This window comes from Coturnix japonica, chromosome 1 (genome assembly GCF_054131305.1).
Source record: "Coturnix japonica strain WE chromosome 1, WE-NBRP24, whole genome shotgun sequence".
In the NCBI taxonomy this organism is placed as follows: domain Eukaryota; kingdom Metazoa; phylum Chordata; class Aves; order Galliformes; family Phasianidae; genus Coturnix; species Coturnix japonica.
This window is the reverse complement of record NC_140663.1, coordinates 60,351,172-60,371,940: the sequence shown is the minus strand read 5'-3', so window position 1 is coordinate 60,371,940 and position 20,769 is coordinate 60,351,172. Positions and strand designations below refer to the sequence as shown.

Below are 20,769 nucleotides of genomic sequence, written 5' to 3'. Positions count from 1 at the left end.
GAGGACTGGGGCGGCACAGAGCACAGTTTGGGGGGCAAGGAGCCCTGGCACACACACACGCACGTGAGGAGCAGCATGGGGAAGAAGGAGAAGAAAGCCCAGCACAACGCAGCCCACAGCGGGGAGCAGGGCACAGACTCTGGCCACACACAGGAGCCAGCGATGAAGAAGAAGAAGAAGAAGAAGAGCAAGGGAGAAGCCAAAGCTGGCCGGGACGAGGAATCTCACACATGTTGTTGGTGCCGTTTCCCACTGCTGTGTGCTTTGTTGCAGCTGGCATTCGGCGTCGCTGTAACGGTGCTGGGCTTCCTCATGGCAGGCATCAGCTCCTCCCTGCCGGTCAGAGACACTCCGTATTGGGCTGGGATCATTGTAAGCATAAAAGCCTGTTTGTGCATAAGGCGCCTGTGCCAGCATTAATACAAGCTGCATGCTGCTGCACTTCAGACTAACCAACTGCATGCACCATGCCGGGCGAGTTACGCTAATACGACTGCTCCTGAGGTTTAATGGCTGAATGTGCTCTCCCAGAGAAGCTGCAGGATAACAGGACCTTTAGTACTCCCCCTACAATTCGCCAGTAGACCTTAAATAAAACTCAGCTAGCTGTGTGCTAGATGTATGGATTAGCTTTTGCTTTGCAGAGGGCTCGTACCTGGTGATGCTGAAATAAATGCTGATTATTACAGTGTCCCCCCATTTCCCCACTGAGCCATGACAGCTGGGTTGAGGTGTGGGAGCAGAACTCTCACCTTTTAGCGTGGTGTGATGATGGGAGTGAAGGAGGACAAATAGCAGTCCTTCAGAACCCTTGTGGCATGGAGGCTTTTATCCCCCTGGTCCTCAGCAGGGATGAGACAACGTGTGGCCATGGGGAGCAGGGGTGATACATGCAGTGATGGGGACAAGGCCAGGTCCCACCAGGCGTGTACAGGGACACGGGGGGAGTGTCTGGTTGTCCCCAGTTGGCCATGTGCTCGAGGACACTGGCAGGCTAGGATCTGCAACGGGTGTTTGTGCATGCAGCCAGGAGTTGGACTTTGGGATCCTCATGGGTCCCTCCAACTTGGGATACTCTATAAGTCCACAATTTGAGTTGATTAACGATTCTGCTCTCTGACTCATGATTCCACTCTGCATTCCATGATACAAGTTTTTTTCTGGAAGCATCAGGCTTCAGGGAAATGTATACCAGTGTGTTAGCACTGCTTTGGGTGTTGTTAGACTGAAAGAACTTCCAGCAAATGATTTTGTGTTTAGGTACATGCAAGATTTCCTGGTGCAGTAAGCAGCACTGGTAGCACTTCATGCAAACATAGCTCCTTGCAGGTCAGAGGATTCTCTGACCACCCCAGCTGCTGGGGACAAGCAGCAAGACCTTTGCTCCCAAGCAGAGCAGAAGCTCCACTTGCTCATCACATCCTTCTCATTTCTCTTGTGATGGAGGAGACAGTGAAGAGTTTTAATCTGACCCATGAAAGCTGGGGAAAGACTGAATTTGGCTGAGGTAGCACATGGCCAAGGGTATGAGAAAAGTCCTTAGCCCTGTGAATGTTACCAGTGTCAGAACTGTGTCAATCTGGGACATCCATAGATGTTCACACTCTCAGGGATACCTGAGGCCTCCACCAGTGTCTCTGCTTTCTGAAGGCTGAACTGCATCCCCCAGCAGTTTTAGCAATATCCACCTACAGTGGTGCCATTGGCATGTCCAGAAGTGGATTGATTACTCCTCAGCTCAAAGGAACTTGTTGCTTTTGGTACTGCTCATCCTCATAGTGTTGTTAGGGACTGTGTGCTGGGCAGGTGTGGTCAGAAAGTCTTCCAGCATGCCCAGCAGAAAGCAAGGAGGAGCTGACTCTGACCAGGGGGTGGATGCCAGCAGTGTGAAAGGGAACCCAGTGTTAGGAAGGAGAGGTGCTGCCCCTGAGCCTCTCAGCAAGAGCACACGTGAAGAACATGTCGTGTTCAATGTACAATGACAAAAATACTGAGCATATTTCAAAGGGTCAAAAAGCAGGAGTTAAGAAGTGGCGCTGCATTTACCTTGTTCTTGTGCTGTGATGTCCCTGTGGGTGTGCTTGGTGCTCACTGACACACTGATGGGCTGGAGCTGGCCAGGAGCTGCTGACCTGGAACTTCTGGGTACGTGGTTGTTGGGGTGCTGCTGATGGACAGCAGTGGGGAGCTCATGAAGTCTAGCCTCTGCAGAGCTGGGAAAGGAACAGGCTGATAAAGGAAGGCCCTCAGCTCAGACCTCCTTCATGGGACAGATGTCCTATGGGCTCCTCTGGGGCTGCTGGGAGGGCAGGTGGGTAGAGGACAGATGACACGTGTGCTGCTTGCACAACAGAAAGTGACTTCCCAGAACTCATCTACTTGCACAGAGAAGAGCAACAGAACAGAAAGATGAGGTGTAAAGTATCAGAGCATATTTGTTTTAGTAGCATCCCACTCAAGTGCTCTTTTTAAAGGACTTGATTAGTATTCAGAATCAAGAACTTAAAAATCTATTATTGAGACCTTTTTAGCAACATTAGAGATAATGGGTGAAGCACATTCCTAGTGTTACTCCAATGGAATTACACCAGTGCCGGATCTGATCCTACAGCTGTTAATGCAGGATGGCAGAAAAAGGAAGGAAAATTGCTAATGTGTTAAATAGTCCCTGATTGATGGAAGAATTTTTTTCTTCCCTATTAGTGTCAAAATGGTAACACTGTTCCCTGCTGAAAACCAAGTGCTCTAGTGTCTCAGCATGAACGAAAAGGAACTGTTTTAGAGAAGCTCCTTGAATGAATCCTCCTGAGGCAAACCAAACTGTGCAGGGTAGTCTGGATCAAACTGACTCAAAAGCTGAGTGCCCCAATAGCACAGGCCATGGCACAGGCAGGCCCACCATCCTGTTGGTGATGAACACGTATTCTGCCAATGGCAATCTAGCAGGCCCAGGGCACTGTGTCCCCATGATGCTCCAGCCTTTGGTGTGGAATGACTGCTGCAGGAGGGAACAATGCAGAGATCTCGCATCACATAAGAAGCAGATCACTGTGAAACCTAGTCAAAACCTACCAGTTTCGTGTGCATTTCATCCGAAATCCTTGGGCCATTACTCAGAAACCAAAGGAAAGGTTTATCGACAGAAACCACGGAGCCTGTGTGATTTACCACTTCTGCTTTAATGTCTCCGTTATGCTGCTGGGGACTTGCAAAAACGGTGAGGTTGGAATTCACTTCACCAACATGGAATCATTTGCAGCAGAGGTGTCCAGACCTACACCAAAACACCATGGTCTACAGCTTCATGACACCTATCCTGAGCACCCAAAATCACAGCCTGGACCACACTGCCAATACTCTCCTTTTTTATTCTGTTCTGGAGGCAAACTTCACAGCTGCAGCCAGGACTGCTGGGTTTTTTTCCATTTCTTCTGTGTCTTGCCACTGACTTGGCATGTAGTTCTGAGCGAGTTACTTAACCTTGCCAAGGCTTTGTTATTTCCCCTGCAAAGTGGGGTTAATGATGGCCACCTGTCACCCTTGCTTTGAGATCCTTGGATGAAAAGTGTTGCAGAAGCAGTATATATTAATGGTGCCCTTTTCATTCTTTTTCATTAGCTTGTGGCCTTTTGACATCCAGAAGAAGAAATGATGCCTTTCTCCTTGAAAACTTGCTCTCAGATTATTTCCACTGTGATCTAAAGCAGAAGCTACCAGAAATCTCACAGGCACACTCCCTTTCAGCCCCATTTTGCAGACTTGGGCAGTTGAGGAAGTTAAGGAAATACTTGTCAGAAAAGATTATCTGAAGTGTTTATTATTTCTGTCAGGAGGTTATTTAAAATCCACTGAGACTTCTTGGACCTGGTGGAACGAGGCTGTGTGACAGGGCTGGCTGAGGACTGGTTGGCTTTCCTGCCTCCAATATCTTCCGATGCGTAGTGCCACATGGGACCATCTCCCACAGCTGTGTGTCCTATCAGTGCTGATAACTGAGATGTTTGTTTAATTGATGTACTCCTGCGTGTGAGTGACTCAGGTGGCAGGGCCTGCTCAACACGTGCTCGTGAGCTGAGGAGCCTGGGTGCCAAAATCAATAGTGCTGCCTGCAACAGCCTCAACTCTTCTTGTTTTTAGGGTTAGTGTCATGGTGGGGCCTGGAGGGAGGGTGGGTGATGTTACAGGCTCTCTGCACCCAGCAGCCTCAGTGTCTTGTACAGCTTTCTGCATGCCACTCCATCACCTTCAGTTCCCAGCAGAGCCACGAAAGTGAAAGTGGATTTTGAAACAGCAGAAGAGGATATCATAAGAGGACAGGGGTTGAGATTTTCACCCTAGTTCAGCACTGGCAGGGTTTATAATTGTTCAGGAAAAGCTTTGAGAACACTTGTGAGACGTGCTAAAAGGATGGAGTACTGCATATAGGTGTTTGTGGAAAGAGGACAGTGTCGTGACAAGTGACATCACTGAGAAGCTGGTGTTCAGTGTGGCTACCTGCTCGAGGCCTAGGCTGGGTTTGCTGCACCTGCAGCTGCTCCCACCATGTAAACTGTTGCCCAGCTCAGTGCCATGAAGCACCTCAAGGGCCACCCTCTCCCTGGCATTGCCCCAGGCATGTGAGACTCTGTAGATGTTTTCTCCAAGAGCATTTCATGTGATGTAACACGGCAAATCTATACCAGTAACCCTCTGACTGTAGAGTGCCAGCCCTGCCCAACACCAGGCTGCCATCTCAAGCATCAGCAGCCATCTTGTCTTCTTGGGGTGGGTCAATAATTGGGAAACATCCCCAGCCAGAGCAGGCAGCAACCGATCCCCATTTACGTTGATATGGGAATGGCTGACTATTTAAAACCTCTGGAATGTGCTCTCTTTCAAAGTCTGAAAGGAAAGAGACACTTTCTTGTTAGCCCTGGCCCCGTGCTGACTTTTTCTCTGTTATTGCTTTTGACACCTCTTCCTGCAGCAATTGTGGAGGTGGCTTTCAGTCAGGCTTTGCTTCCTGTATAGCCTTGCTGGGTTTTTAATGTTCACTTGTTATGAAAGAAACCAATTTCAATTTTTAATAAAAGAGGATGCCTAAAAACTGGTGCCATCAAAGCAGCAAACGGAAAAGATAGCCGCGCAGGCAACTTTTTTTACACAAGCCAGCTTCAATTGGCCATGGGCAAACATCAAAAGGTTGGAGGGAGGACTGTCTCCAAGTTCAGGTGTTTAATTGAGCCTTCTCCCAACTGCCTGAAACTCCAGATAGGATGCAACGAGTTACACTGCAGGAAATAGGCTCTGGTGAGGTTTCTAGTGCTTGTTTATAGCCATATAATTGTAATGCACCAGAGCTGTTCTCTTCACAGCCCTCTGACCTTAAATCTCATCAGTTTCTGAGACTAACCACGCACTGCTGTCTCATTAAATGAAATTCATGCTATATTTGGACAAGTCAAAGACTGGAAATAGTTGATGGGGAGGAATGCCTCAGGGTCCCCATGTCAGGGGTCCATGCACCCCAGGCCCATGTGGTCCCAGGGTAGGTCTGTGGACAGGCACTGAACTGACACAGGACACCGCTGTGCTTCTGCCCCTGGTCCTCCTGCAGCTTCAGGGGGAAGGAGGGAGGACATCAGAACTGCTTCTCCAGTTGTGTCTGTTCAAAGAACCCATCCAGGGCTGTCCAGGCAGCTTTCTTTGGCCTAGGTAACCTTTTGACTTTACAGAGATATGGATTTCTATAGCTTCACAATCGTGGTCACATTCCAAACAGCAAGTCTTATTTGCACAGCACTTTCAGCCATGCTATGCTCCTCCCATTGCAAATCACTGCTGGCTCTGGAACTTCTAATTTTTTTTCTGTTTGGTTCCCTCAGGCACTGGATTGCCAGCAGGGTATTTCTGACTTAACAGCGATACCAGACTGCTGCTGCAGCTCCTGGCTTCGTTAGCTATGGAAGCCTGCATGCTGCTTTACCATGGAAAACTAAGTCTCACCCTGGGACAAGTGACTCTCGTCCCTGCTGAGCAACCAGCATAAATAGCAGAGATCATTACAGAAAAATATGGCTTTGTTTGATTGTGCACATTCTTGCAAGGGTTTGATTCCTTTGATTACCTTCCAGGATTTAAAAGAAAGTCTCGTGACTACCGTGTTGTATTCTTGCAGGGCTGGAAGGGACCTGTAGTGAAGACACCATTATTTTAGTTTGTAGTGGGGCAGGGATAGTCTGGTGTCATTAGTTTTTACAGAGGTTGAGAAAAATATTTCCTAGCTGATGATGACCTTTGCCTGCAACCGCAATACATGTGCTCATCATTCTCATTAGAGTTATTATTTCTGGAAGTAATCTACATGCAAGACTGTCCTTAATTCTAATGAGAAATCTATAAGAGGAAATACCACTCAGGAGCAGTACTTCTGTTTGGCAGACTGACTTTCTTTGCACGTGGCAGGGAGACCCAGGCTGACCCAAAGCTAATTAAAGTGAACAGTTAAAGCTCCTCATAGTACCTGCTCTCACTGTAGTTTCCTCAAACCTCATAAAGCAAATAAGCATCAGTGTCACTGTCTGTAACACACTGTATGGATGTCTGATGTTGGAGATAATCCTGTTTCATAATGGCAAAGTCAACAGGTATGTTTTCCTTTTTGCATCAAAGTCTAGTGGGGTTGTTAAGTTCATTGGATAGTGTGGCTTTCCGAATGCAAGGACAGGAGCTAAGCCTTGCCATAACTGATAAGGCTGGTGATCCATCAAGGGCAAGAATCTCCAAAGGTGAGCCAGAAACTTCAGAGACAGCTAAAAGATACAACTTCTTTACCCTTAACGCTAAAAACAAAACAGCCCAGAATGGCTTGAAGGGAGTAACTATCAAACAACTTGTCTATAATGAAAATTTCCTCCCAGTTCTGTTAATAACAGCTCTTCCCCTGAAGTTGGAGAGTTTACATTCCTGCTACCAAGGAAGAATCCACCTAGGGTGTTGTGGGTCCCAACAGTGCTGCGTGGTGTTACACTACTTGTATTGGAGAGGTGTTGTTTTCCAGTGTATGTGGATGTTGTTCTGAATGTTGTAGGAGGCTCTTGCTCACCAGCCCCAACGCAAAGAGCAGATGGGTGACAGCCTGACTGTGTGAGTGCTTGCAACATTTATCAGGTGCTGTGGCATAGGCCCAAAGTGCATCTTTGCACCAGGCTTTTGCCTCCATCCTCCCTTTAATTCTTGGTGGATGCTTCTGACTTTCCTGTTTTACCAGCCACATGTGCCCAGGTTTCCAAGATGCTCTGGGTCAGAGGCCCTCTGCTGTAGAAAGCTACCTAGTATATAGCAACACTTGGGCTAAAATTGTAGCAACAATGAGAAAAAGCAGTTTCACGAATATATAATGGAGAGATAGAAGAGCAATCTGTGGTTTTGAAATTTGTCAAAATAAAGCAAACCACATTAATATGCCAGTGTGCAAAGATACTGAACGTAAACCACAGTGGAAATTGGTGCCATACATGTCTATTTCCCTCAGTTTTGTTCGTTACACAACCATCTCCATCACGGCTGTGAGGTGCCCTTGCACCTCCCATACACCTTGTGACAGTACTTATGTGATCAGACGTGAGAGGTGCGGGGAGGTGAGGGTAGGGTAGCAATGCCTGCTGGCCTTGTCCCATGCTGCTCTGCGTTGCCACCCATGTTTGTCCCTGTCAGATGATGATGAGCCTGTTTTCCTCACTTGTGCAGCTTTTAAGAGGAGCTGGTGCTCGTCAGTGTGCAGGCACAGTTTGTTTGCCAAAGCCTTGAAAATCTAAGGACTCTACCCTTATGTCCTAGTAGGTGCAAGGATCCTGCCAGGCACTTAAGCTGGAGGACTCACTCCTAAGTACCTTCAGGATCAGACCCTATTTCCTGTTGAAACCTGGTAGCGCTTGATTAAGTTCTCATGGCAGCAGGTTCTAGATGTCCAGAAAATGTTTAGTCATATTTTCATTAAGCTTTTTAGCTCTGGGATGTTTCTGTCTAATGGGAAGAATGTTCCAATGAAAATGAATAGCACTGGTGCTTTTCAAGAGCAAAATACTGATTTATTTTTTTTCCCAGCCAATTATAGTATAGCCATTTTCTCTGGATTGTGAACTGTGAGATTTCACGTGGTGTACCATAACCATAATTAAATCTGTACTCTTCGTGAATGCATCTGTATCACATTCAGGTCTTTTTCTAGACAGCACTCTTCTATATTTAAGTGCTTTCCTTGGATAACCTTCCATGTCACTACCTATTCAGCAAAGGGTGTGTTTGTCTGGAAATCTTTGAAATAGGATCTTGAAATAAACTCGAGCTGAGATTTACTCAGCATAGAAATGCATATTTCTAGGTTTCCAGATAACAGCTACAAGAGCTGATCTAATTAACTGCTGTTCTGTAGCTCTTACAGAATCTATCTTATTTGTATAACAAATGTGCATCGATTGATGGCAAGCAAGTGCTAAAGCGAGTTCAATTGCATTTTATGTTGTGTGCTTAGTCAATAGGGCAGAGGAAGCGTCTGCTTCACACTGGGATATTGTGAGGGCTATTGGAGTGAAGGGATGCAGGATTAACTCCTGCACCTTCCCAGACAGCATCGACCACAGCTGTAACGTGCCTGCTGCAAGGAAACGGTCTTAGTCACTTAGTGGGTCCTGCCAAATATTTACTGAAGGATTTTTATGGTTATTCTATTGCACTTCACAGGCATAATTCAAAACGGATCTATTATTAATGTATAAAATAGAAGCATAAAGCTGTTTTCTGTATAAATGTTCCTTGCTTTGGTTTGCTCCAGTGAGTGAATTTACCTTTAGAGAGCAGAAATGTAAAACATGTGAGGGCCATAATCCTCAGCAATGTTGCTTTTTGCCATCACTCACAAAAAATGCACACCTCTGGTCTGAAAAAAATATATATGTAAGCATATTGTTATAAAAGAAATACTTAAGCCTTCTGTATTATCCTGGCCAAGCCTTGCTGGAATCCCGACCCAGTGTAATCTTCTATAAATACCCCTCTATAAAAGCACCTCTCCGAGTATCTCAGTATATTATTTAAATCCCAGAGGAACTTCAGAAAGCACAGGCAGGAATGGAAATCCCTTTCAGCAACAGCCTTTTGTACGGGAGCTTTCTGAAGAGGGAAGCCTGATCCTGCAGTGCTGAAAGCCTGTGGGGTTTTTGCAGGAGTTGTACAAGGCCCCTAATTTGGTAGGGGAAAAAATAAATCCAGGCTAGTGGGAGGAAACGCTGTCGTGAGTGCCTGATCCTGGGCCACGTTCCTGCTGGGAACGCAGTGGGGGCACAGTCCCGTGATGTTGCTGTAGTCACCCGATGGCCAGCCTGGCCCTGGGTTCACGCCAGTGTAAATGCCCACCAGCAAAGCAGATGTAATTTATTGCTCATAATGAGATCCTTTTAGCAGCAGATACCTAAAAAGTTTAGGCCCGGCTTTGAGGGGAACAGCCCCTTGGGTTTCACATGAGTCTGGGCACATAAGGTTAAGCACGTGTAGGTACGCGTTTTCTAGCGCTCGCTGCAAGTTCCTTCCTTTGCTGCTGCTGCAAGTGGGGAGTTTATTGTTTGGACAGTGCTAGAGATGCGATCTCCTTAAGATTTAAGTTTTATGGGGATGCTAATTGAATTAAAAGATTAATATTCAGTGCAAGGGACCAAGGACACGGGTGATTAATCCTGAGAAATAAAACATGCTTGTGTCACACAGAAGCACTATAGGGGGGAAAAATACCAGCACTGAAGGACCTTTGACAAGAAAGGTTGTTTTTTTTTTTTCCCTGACAACCCTGTCAGCTATTGCTGTCAACAATAAAAAGAAGAAAACAAATAAATTGAAGGCCATGCGTAAGTCATAGGACCAGGATATAAATACACATGACATGAAGAGGAGTAAATAATACTGACGCTTTCTTTGGAAATGTTCTCAGGCAATACTTCCTATTCATGTCTTACTGAAATGACACGAAATAAAACTTTATGGGAGAAAGTGTTATTAATCACACCACTTCTTGAGAGACGTGACTACCTGTGTATTCAAAGGCACTCTTCCTTTACAGGGCTACTGGCTGGTACCCTACATCAACAGTATGGATATAAAGAAACCTGGAATTTTATTCATCAGATTGTAAAAGAAGGGGAGATGATGTAGGATCCCAAGCTCGTGGTCCTGTCCCTGAGCAAAGGCACCCAGGTTTTGCCTGAAGAAGGCAAATGGCATTACTCAGGGGAAAGAGAAATCCTTAACTTAATGGCAGCTCTTCAAAACTTTCACAGTAAAATGGAGAAAAAAAATAGGTTCTTATTCCAGTCATTGGAATTTAATAGTTATCATTTGTAACCAAGTTGCTACTAGTAAAGAGGACAAGGCTTGCTCCTGGTCGTGTGTTAGGACAAGCTTTAGCTGGCTGATCTCTGCTGAGGTCCTCACTAAGGCTAACTGCACCCAAAATCCTACCTTCAGGCATGATAACAAGCACATGTGCCATCGGCTCATCTGCTTTTCCAAGGCAGCCCCATTGTGCAGCATTTCTACCGCATGTAGCTCCAGTCTACAACACCACCCATTGCCTACAACATCCTCTCCCGCTGTGGGTGCAGCCAGGATGCCCTGATCCAGCACCAGCAGCCCTGTGGTGGCACCTAGGACCAGCTCTAGCACTGATGTCCATGCTGCAACTTGTGTCTGGTCGTGGGAGCTGCCACAAAGATGCGGTCTTGTTGCAGTGTGGTGGTTCTGGCATTCATCCTAAAATACCACGTGTCTGCAGGCACGGGGATCAGTTCACCATCACCAGGGTTTCTCTGAAAGAATAGCACAGCTAGCACAGCTGAACTCACCATCTGCATGCCCTGCATATTTCTACTTTCCAAAAGGCAAGGGCATGGCTGGGACCCAGCAAAACTCTGTCAGAAACTCTTTGGGAGTTTAAGGGAGTAAGTGGTCAGATTTATATTGTTGCCAGATGCCAAAGGACAGAGCAGAAATGTCATAAATCAATGTTAAATGGTCATTCACGTATTCCAGGCAGGCTGATTTCAACCTTGATTTTATAAGGTAGAAGTTAAAGGAAGTCTGTTTATGAAAATGAATCAGCCAACTGGGAACTGCCCGCAGCAAGTGAAAGGCCCAGTGAAATTCATAAAGCCTCCAGTTGGGTTCCTCAGCACTTGGCCAAGGAGGAAATATGGTCCATGTGGGACTGCCTGGTTCAGTGGTTCTCCAACAGTGTTTATAAGCAGTGGTGAGCCATGGGGTTGCTGCATGCTGCCCACCCAAACGAGGGACAAGGGGGACAAGGCAAGTGAGTGTGACATTTAGGTCTAAAGGTCTTGTGAACTCCAGTGAGGTTTGCTTACAGATTCCCCGTAACTGCAGAACACTCTTGACTGGAGTGTCTGACACTATAGGGGCCTGAAAAGCACTGCTTAAAAAAGGAAGCTGCATTTATCAGGCTATTTTATGCATTCCTCAGAGCAGGAGCATCCCTCTTTATAGGGCTGGAAAATGCCTACCAGTTAATGTCGGACTCCTCCAATAAGTCTAAATCTTTAGAGTTAATAATAAAGGCAGCTAAACGAATACTAAAGTGCACAAATACTTTTCTATCACTGTTAACCATCGTAAGTTACTGCTGCAGGGCTAAAACACAGTCTCAGGCTGTAGGGAAGATGTCCTGATTGGTAGGGTGTCCACTGGAGGAGAGGTTGAAAGACCCTGCTATAACCTGGGCTGCTTCTTATCCAGAGGCAGCACTGGTTACTGATTTACAGCCACACAACTCACACTGGTGACATAAAAACCCTGTTAGCACCCAGTGGTACATAGGATAGTGCCCTTTGGGCTTACAAGCCTAACTCATACATCTTCTGCTTCTTTTTGATAGAGAGTTACATGGACAAAAACTCAAAGATCCTGCAGGATGTTGCCAAGCTGTGACTTAGTAGGTCTGATTCACAAAGCCTCTCTGGGTATGGCTTTTTGTGCCTTGGAGTTCATGAAGTAGAGGTTAAAGCTCTTCCATCCTCACAGTCCACATGAATGAGGCTCTTGCAGATACAGCTGTAGCCCCTTCGCAAACCATTTGACTTACATACTGATCCTTGAGTTACAGTCCTGCTAACAAAGAAAGATCTCCGGACTTGAAAAACGCTATTATTATCACTGTTATTATTATTGCTTTTTATACTTTTTGACGCATTCTCAATCTTTTCCCTCACAGGTCTGTGTGGTGTCCTTAGTGGGATTTGTTATGCTTTGCATTTCATACCAACCCGATGAAAAGACGTGCGTGCAGTTCACAGTAAAGGTACCTTGAGTTTCTGTTATTTCTTTTTCCTCCCATGTCATTAAATATAATCAGAAAAGTTGGTTCCGGGGATATTTTTAAGACCACATTAAAAGAAGTGAAAATACACCTGAAATGCAAGAATGGTTTTCTGGTATTTTCCAGGCAGATAAGGAAGAAACTGCAGTCTATAAAAGGGAAACTCTGTAACAAATATTTGAAAACACAGCAAGATACCTTTTTATAACTTGCCATATTTTAAGTATATCAAGGAGATTCAGATCAACAAAGCTGAAATATTTTGGGAATTGTTCGCTGAAAGATGGGCATTGCTGATTAAATAGAGGCATTCAGAGTGAGCCAGGTAAGAATTAGCGTGGGGTAGAACAGGTCCAATTACGTTAAATCTCAATTTTTACTGCAGTCTCAGAAGCATCTCAGCATCTTCCCATTTTGCTCCTAACCATCAAATAAGAAATCGAATGAGCACAGATGCAGTAAAAAGTGCAGCTGGAATCCTCTGCCTGCTCATCTTCCTGTCTGGGGAGAGGTCCTTGCCTCAGAGTACAGCTCCTTGTGCAGGGTCAGGCAGTGACAAACATGGGAAAGCGTTAGCAAGCTGCAGGAACAACCATTCTTCCATGAAGAAAAATCCCATCTGAACATTTGTGGCTCTGGGCAGCCTGGTCTGCTGGTTGGCAGGGAGGTTGAAACTACATGATCATTGTGGTCCTTTTCAACCCAAGCCATTCTATGATTCCACAATTCTATGATCACAAGAGAGGTACATGAGCTGAGCACCATGTCCATCCCGCTTCAGTTTCCAAAACCATGCTTTGTTGATGCCAATAACTAAGAAAAGAAACGCTTAGAATGCTTGTTCCAAATGGGAACTTTCTAACACCATTTACTTGGGCTGTTTTTCCTTGTTATTACAATTTTGAGGGCTCTTAATATTTTGCAGACACATAAAAACCAGGAAAAAATACCAACACAAACAGTACAAAATAACAGTGATTATTAACCAAGAAAGGTAGAAGGAAATCAAACACAAGGAACCTGGCATTCATCTTCCCTGAGAAATGAGGCTCTGGAGTGTCTTTTGTGCCTCTCTAAAGCTTTTCTTGTACTTGCAGAAAGGAAGGGAGAAGAACAACAGTTTCCTTGCTTTGATAGCCTTCATGCTCTTGTTCTCTAACCTCCACGCCATAAGCAAGCATGATGACTGCCCAGAGAGCTGCCACACCACGCTTTGCACTGCTTTTCCAGCAGCATTACACTGAACTTGGCACTTACACAGGAAGGAGAAATCCATCTCTGGTAGAGGGATAGTGCGTTGGTCAGGGTGCCTCAGAACTTTCTGAGACAGCACATCTGACATGGCCAGTGAGGAGCATGGGCCACCTTGTTAGGACAGCCCTAGCCTTGCAGTAACACTGTTAGCTGGTGCCTCTAGGGATCTGAGCACCCTTCTGCTAGAAAATCTTGGGCAGGAAGCATGCCAAGATGCCACATGAAGCCCAAGGTTCACATGGGGAGAAGGATTGTTTGAGTTGGTATTGGGACCAGTCTTGTTCAATGTCTTCAACTATGACCTGGATGGTGGCATAGAGAGCACCCTCAGCAAGTTTGCTAACAATATGAATGTGGGAAGAGCGGCTGATGCACCAGAGGGCTGTGCTGCTGTTCAGTGAGACCTGGACATTCTGTAGAGTAGGGTGGAGAGGAACCTAATGAGATTCAGCATGGGAAAGTGGACAGTCCTACACCTGGGGAGGGATAACTGCAAGCATCAGTACAGGTTAGGGGCTGACTTGCAGGAAAGGGGCTCTGAGAAGGACCTGGGTGAACTGATGGACAACAGGTTGGCCATGAGCCAACAGTGTGCCTTTGTGGCCAAGGAGGCCAATGGAATCCTAGGGTGTATTAAAAGAGCATGGCCAGTAGGCTGTGGGTGGTGATCCTCCCAATCTCCTTTTCCCTGGCGAGGCAGAGAAATACTGTGTCTAGGTCTAAGCTCCCCGGTTCAAGAAAGACAGGGAACCTCTGCAGAGAGTCCAGTGGAGGAACACAAAGATGATGAGGGGCCCGGAGCACCCCCCTTATGAAGAAAAGCCAGGTACTGTTCAGCCTGGAGAAGAGAAAGCTGAGGGAGGTATCTTATCAGTGCTTAAAAATATGTAAAGGGTGAGAGTCAAGTGGATGGGCCAAGGTTCTCTTCAATGGTGCCCAGCCAACAGGACAAGGGGCAACGGGCACGACCTGGAATGTAAGAAGTTCCATCTGAATGTGAGGGAAAACTTCTTTACAGCAAGGGTGATGGAGCACTGGAACAGGTTGCCCAGAGAGGCTGTGGAGTTTCCTTCCTTGGAGATAATCAGAAGCAGCCTGGCCATCTTCCTGTGTGACCTGCTGTAGGAAGCCTGCTCTAGGATAGGGGATAGGACTGGGTGATCTCTAGAGGTTCCTCCAAACCTTGCAATTCCTGTGATCACACACATTTAGCCCTGGGTGATTTTAGCCCATCCCCTGGGTCACCCTGCTTTGAGCCTAAGCCTCCACAGCCTTCAGAGGAACTCCCCAGATCCATGTCTGCAAAACCTGCTGGTTTCATCTCTGATAAGCATGAAAAATCTTTTCAATGATCAATTCAATCCATCTTAGATGCTTTATTATTTATATATATTTTTTCAGAGCAAAACTATCACCAGTAAATACGGATGAAATATTTCTCCCTTGTATAAGGAACCCAAGGGACAATGAGCTGCTAAGCTCTGACCTCATTGCATGCTGTTTCTTCCCACTTCCTTTTTTTCCTTCTACTTAAACAGCAATCACTGGGTCTATCTCTATGAGGCCGCAAAAAACGTTTTTCCAGTGGCAAGTTCTGGTTCCTGAGCAGAGCTCACGGCGTAGTTGTGTTTGCAGTGTTGAGGCTGCCTCCAGCTCTGGCATGTGATTAATCTGCTGATGGGATCCAGCACTTGCTGTCTGGTGCTCTCTAACAGGCACTATTTGCATCTGCTTCACCTCTGATATTTGGAAATGTGTTCATTTTCAGTGGCCTGCTAAGAGATTCCTCTGCAAACATCTTGTGAGAATAATACACTGTTTGGAAATTGCCCTACATCTCCACGCATCTGTGTTCACCTCTGAGACCTGCCATAAGAGCTGCCTGTGTGTTCTATGCATACCGAAGTCTCTCTGAGATTTCCTTCCCTTTAGACACAAAACAGGCTCACAGTACCTGGAGGATGCTTATGGTTTTGGATTTCATGCCAGTTTGTGCTCATCTTAGAAGTTGGCAGCTAAACGAAATACCTGCCAAGGGAGAAGCAGGCTCAGCACATGGTCTCAGCTTAACATCTCATTTATTAGGGAGGCCTGACTCTGTCCCCCACTGGCCTGAATCCAGGGACATACAGCCTATCCCCTGGGGTGACAGCTGCACCACAGAACAAGCCCCATCCCTCACAGAAGGGAAACGTTCATCAGTGTTTGTTCATTTTCCACTTCCTCCACTTTTTAAAGCAGTGCTGTAAGCCCAGCATGCCTTCCTTAGCAGGGGCTCTACTAGCCAGCAGTGCTCCCTTTTCTGTGTGCTTCATATGCAGAGGTGTCCCCATTTCCCAGCTTCACCCTTCCCATGCACCCTTATCTTGAAAGTTGAGGGGCTAAAGGATTTGTGTTAAAGAACCACCCTCATTTTGAAGCTGCCCTTGGTTTAAGGCTGCAGGGGAAGTCATTAATAGCAGAAAGGAAGATCTTGCTGTAAGAATTGAGTTCTTTGAGGGAGAAAATGCACACAGAGCTTGAAGACCAGCATTAAGAGTATCTACTTTTCTTTTTTTTTCTAGCTGACAGCCAAATAGGAAGATTTATTCACACCACAGATTTAAGACAAATACACCAGAAGTGTGAATTTTATCAAGGCACACATACTTGGAGTTTCAAGGTCATAAAAAAATGCTTTATATTGATAGTTTGCTTGTGGTATTGAGGTTAAGAGATAGGAAGAGAAGCTGCTGTTTAAAATAACATATTCCCAACCACACCATGTGTCTGACAGATAAGATGCCAAGAAGAATAAATGTTTTTGCAGTGCTGAACAGAACCAAAATAGTATTTTGGCTAAACACAGCATATGATTTTAATGTACATTCACACATATTTTGTGTGAACAGCACAGCAATTGCCAGCTCCTACCATCAGCAGGGAGGAAAATCCATATGCTTGGGTACCCAAAGGTCTCAGGTGTTAGCACTGATCAGCAACAGCTCCAGATGGCACACGGGGCTGGGCTCCGCACGGATGCCCATGATGAAGGCTACCCCTATGTCAAAGCTGCCACAGATGTAAGGAGAAGGAGGGTGACCAACAGGCCCTTGTCCTTCTCATGCCATACCTGGGGCAGCACTGGCACAGGTTCTCACTGCATTTTGACACCTTTGAAAGGCTTCTTCTTCACACTGATGTGGAAGTCTTCTAATAGAGGTTGGCATGACATGCACTCCCTTGTGGAGATGCATCGGGATCAGGCAGTAGAAAGGCTGGCTGCCTTTGCAAGGCTGTAAGTAGCACATCTGACACATCACTGCCCAATTTGCAAGTGTAAATCAGGTTTGTTTGGGCATGCAAAGCATGAAAAAGATAGGAGTGACACATGAGCAAACTCTCAAAACCACCTAGCTCTGAGCACAGCCTGGGTTAGTATGTCAGCCCAAACCTCAGTTTGCTTAGCTCTGCTTCAGGACAACTGCACTAACTTATCTCAGCTGATGATTCTAAGTCTATCCAATGCAGGGACAGTAGGGAAAGATGCTCCTTTCCTCTCTACAGAGTTGGAATACATTTTGGTGATCTTACTGAGTCTCAAAATTGTAGGGCAATGCTCATGTAAGACATGCAAGGCAAAATTGTTAGCTCTTGAGATGAACTATGTATAAGCAGGGAGCAGTACCTGCTTTGCAACATTAGAAGTCCATGGTGTCTGGACAGTACACTGAATGCATGCACTTCCTGTGAAATACACGTTCACGTATTCCTTCTGTGTTCCTCATTCTCTGTCTAACTGGAGAATTAAGGAGTTCATTTTGTTTTATTTTAATTTTTGCTTTATTTCAGCTGATGTATTTTCTGCTGAGTGCCCTGGCTCTGGTTCTCTGTGTCGTGGCAGCGGCTTTTGCGGCCCACCATTATCTACAGATGACAAAATTTACTTGTGATACCGTCCTCGAGTCCTGCCAATGCAAACTGGACACCGCAGACCCCCTCAGCAGGACCTTTGTCTACCAGGATGCAGCTGACTGCAGCAGTGTCACCAGCATGCTCGGCCTCTACCTGATTCTGCAGATGGTGCTCAACCTGCTTGCAGCTCTGGTGTGTCTGCTGGCGTGCTTCGTTATGTGGAAACACAGATATCAGGTCTTCTACGTGGGTGCTCGGTTCTACCCTTTAACTACTACTGAGTGCCAGCAACAGAAAGTGTAGGGTTTGTGTTGGCAGGGCCTGTAGCCAGGGAATGGAAATTGTCAGCATTCTGCCACCATAGATGCCACACATGGATCAATGTTTTATAAGGTTTTTGACAAGGGAAAACATTCACATGTTTAATGAATATATTTTTCAATTGTTTTGTATGTCAACTCTTGCAAAAAAGCCCCTAGTGAGACTATATAGGGGTCACCTAGCATTCTGAAGGTAAAACTGCAGTAATACTCACCAAAGAGCATCTTCAGCCGCCATAAACAATATGACAGCTTAAAAAATCGCTGAGAACTCTTCTGAAGGGCTGTAACTGTTTAGATATGGGGCCTATTTCCCTCTCTGGTAGATATTCATTCTTGCCTTCAGAGAAGATACACCACTTTCTACCAGATGAAGATCTCACCCAAACTGCTTTATTATAATTATGCTGATAATGCTTAGGGAATATATTGTGTTTTGGATGTACCAATGGGAATTTACTGTATGGAAAAGGAAGAAAAGAGGTCAAGAACTTTCCAAATACAGGCTGGGATCAGCAGAAGTGACTACGTTGATGACTACCATATAAAAGATGTTTCAGGGTGACTGGTGATGGCAGCTACCCAACCCAGTTACGAACAAACACCAGTTTCAGTGGGTTTGCTGATGGTGATGGGGTGGGCAATGCCTCAGACCCCAGATACATTACAAATGAGAGCTCAGTGCTTTGCAAGAAAAGATGAATTAAAAGGAACCTTGAGCTGAGCTCCTAGGATGGAAGTCCCTAAATCACTAGTCACATTGAATGCCCTGCTGTAATCGCATGCTTCCAAACCCAGCATCAGACCAGTTCTACCAATTATATTCTCTGTGCCGAATGCATTTTTGGTGTAACACCTCTGAAGACAATCAGCCTTACACACCAGCTGTGGATGTGGGCCAACAGCCCTGAAGGATAACATCCCTGCAACAATCCATGTTTTTAAAGTGGGATAGAGGGAAAGAAGCAAGAAGAGACTGCCAGCCTACTGAAGACATCAATTGTAAATAATGAGGGCAAGAGAATAACAATTTCTTTAAAAGCAGCATAGAATAACAATCCGTGTTCAGTGCTCTTTCACCCTGAATGCATGACTCTGAAAGTGCTTTACACATTATTAGCCTTATACCAGGACAAGCATGCTGGCTTGCCTCTCCACCAGCCCAGCGTGTGCTCTCCATTGACAGCAGCAGCTCTTATCAGCAGCACTGGGCACTGCTGCCCAGTATTGACTGCAGGTCAATGCAGCTGGCACTCACACGCTGTCATCGTTTGGGATTTCCTGGTCCCTGCCAGAGCCGGGGTATCTCTGAGGTGGAGGTGAAAAACCACGTGCCAGAAGAATCACACCACCATCGTTATCAGCAAGGAGGAAGCAAGCAGAATTTCTACAAGGCTTTAAACAAGCAAAACTTTCTGTTTCTGCTTAAAAAAAGAAAAAAAAGAAAAAGAAAAAAGCCACCACTGAGTCAAAAAGCTGGGCTGGCAAAAAGCTTGTTGTATAAGCAGCTCTAATCCTACCCAAAGAGTGCCTTCCATGCAGCAATCACGCAGTGAGCACACATCACCCCAGGCTAGACCAGCATGATGCCGACGTCAGAGAACCACAGTGTGGTTCACTCTCCTGAAGTCCACCTAGAGAAAGTGCTCATGTTTCTGTCACAGAAACTTCTTGCACAGACATACCATCAGTCACCAAGGTGCTCTCTGCTAGATGTGAAGCTGGGACCTTTTGAAAATGAAAGTTTCAAGACCAGCTCCCAAACAGCCATTCTTTTTGTACCAAAAAACAAGTGACGCTAGCAAGTGTGGCAGTAAGGGGATGTTTGCAAGCACTGTTGCTGGTTGTCCACACATTGCCACCCAACCTAAGTCCCAGATTGGACTCTCAAGCATACTCAGCAACAGCACTCAGTGGCCCAGTGAGGTGGGACTTGGTGTGGCAGTGGAGGAAGCAGCCCGTCTCCTCTTGACTTCGGTGGAACATTCTGCAATCAGCACTGGTGGACTGCATCCCATGTAAGACAGATACATAGGTCTGGGGGCTTCCTCCTGCCCTTGCCATCAGTCTCTGCATGCCAACGGCTGATGAAGCCAGAGGAAGGCTCTGCTGGCAGAGCCCCTTTCTAAATGGCCTGGGTACCTGCCATATCTTCTGGGGCGGCTCCGGGGGATTTTGAGATGCCAACTGGGGGAATGGGGGGAAGGGATACAAGTGACAGGGAAGGGAAGAGAGCCTGCTCTGCTTAGGAAGCCACTTTAATAACAACATTTTAATCACAGCACACTCCCTGCTTTGAGCCACCGCTGCCAAATTTAGTTCACTCTCTGGTGCATCACAGTGTATGTAACCCTTCACTCTAGAAAGAAAACAATATCTGTTGTATGCTCTATTGGTATTCTAATGTTTTATGAATAAATATGGAGCATTTTGATCTAGCAAAGAATAACTTCCGTATTTCCTCTTTATATAGCTCAAGAGCATAAAATGAAAACAGAGAGACCAGGAAACAGACACAGTAGCATGTGGAAACATTTTTCTTCCGGATATAGTTTTACAATGCATTTTAGCCTCATTAGGAATCTCAGAAAGCGTTAATTATAGGATTAGCACCTAGCTCAGAACAGTCAGACAGCTCCCAGCCTTTCTCAGCGCTGGGGAAACGTGTCTGGAGTGCACCAGGAGGCACGGTGGGATTTGCAGGCGCGGAGAGGACAGGGGTGTTGAAGAATAGGACTTCTTAAAAATTATTATTCCTGGAAATGTTTTCTCTCAGTGAATTGCACAAGATGGGGCAGGAGCGGACCACTCTGACACGCACAAATTGTGAGGGGCCCTATGTAATTTGCTCGCAAAACCCAGGTGTGATTCTCATTTGCACCCTGGCCACTTTATGCTGTTTTCACAGCATAAAGGGGCTGTAAAGACGGCATCGATCATTTT

General features: G+C 45.9%; 1 protein-coding gene across 1 annotated transcript; it reads left to right on the top strand.

The window, feature by feature from the left end:
- Positions 1-18: 18 nt before the first annotated feature.
- On the top strand, positions 19-20,275 carry SSPN (sarcospan). The gene is made up of 3 exons (XM_015869005.3): positions 19-372; positions 12,254-12,340; positions 17,444-20,275. The coding sequence occupies exons 1-3, from the start codon at positions 76-78 to the stop codon at positions 17,807-17,809; spliced, it is 750 nt and encodes a 249-aa protein (XP_015724491.2). The 5' UTR covers positions 19-75; the 3' UTR covers positions 17,810-20,275.
- The last annotated feature ends 494 nt before the right edge of the window (positions 20,276-20,769 follow it).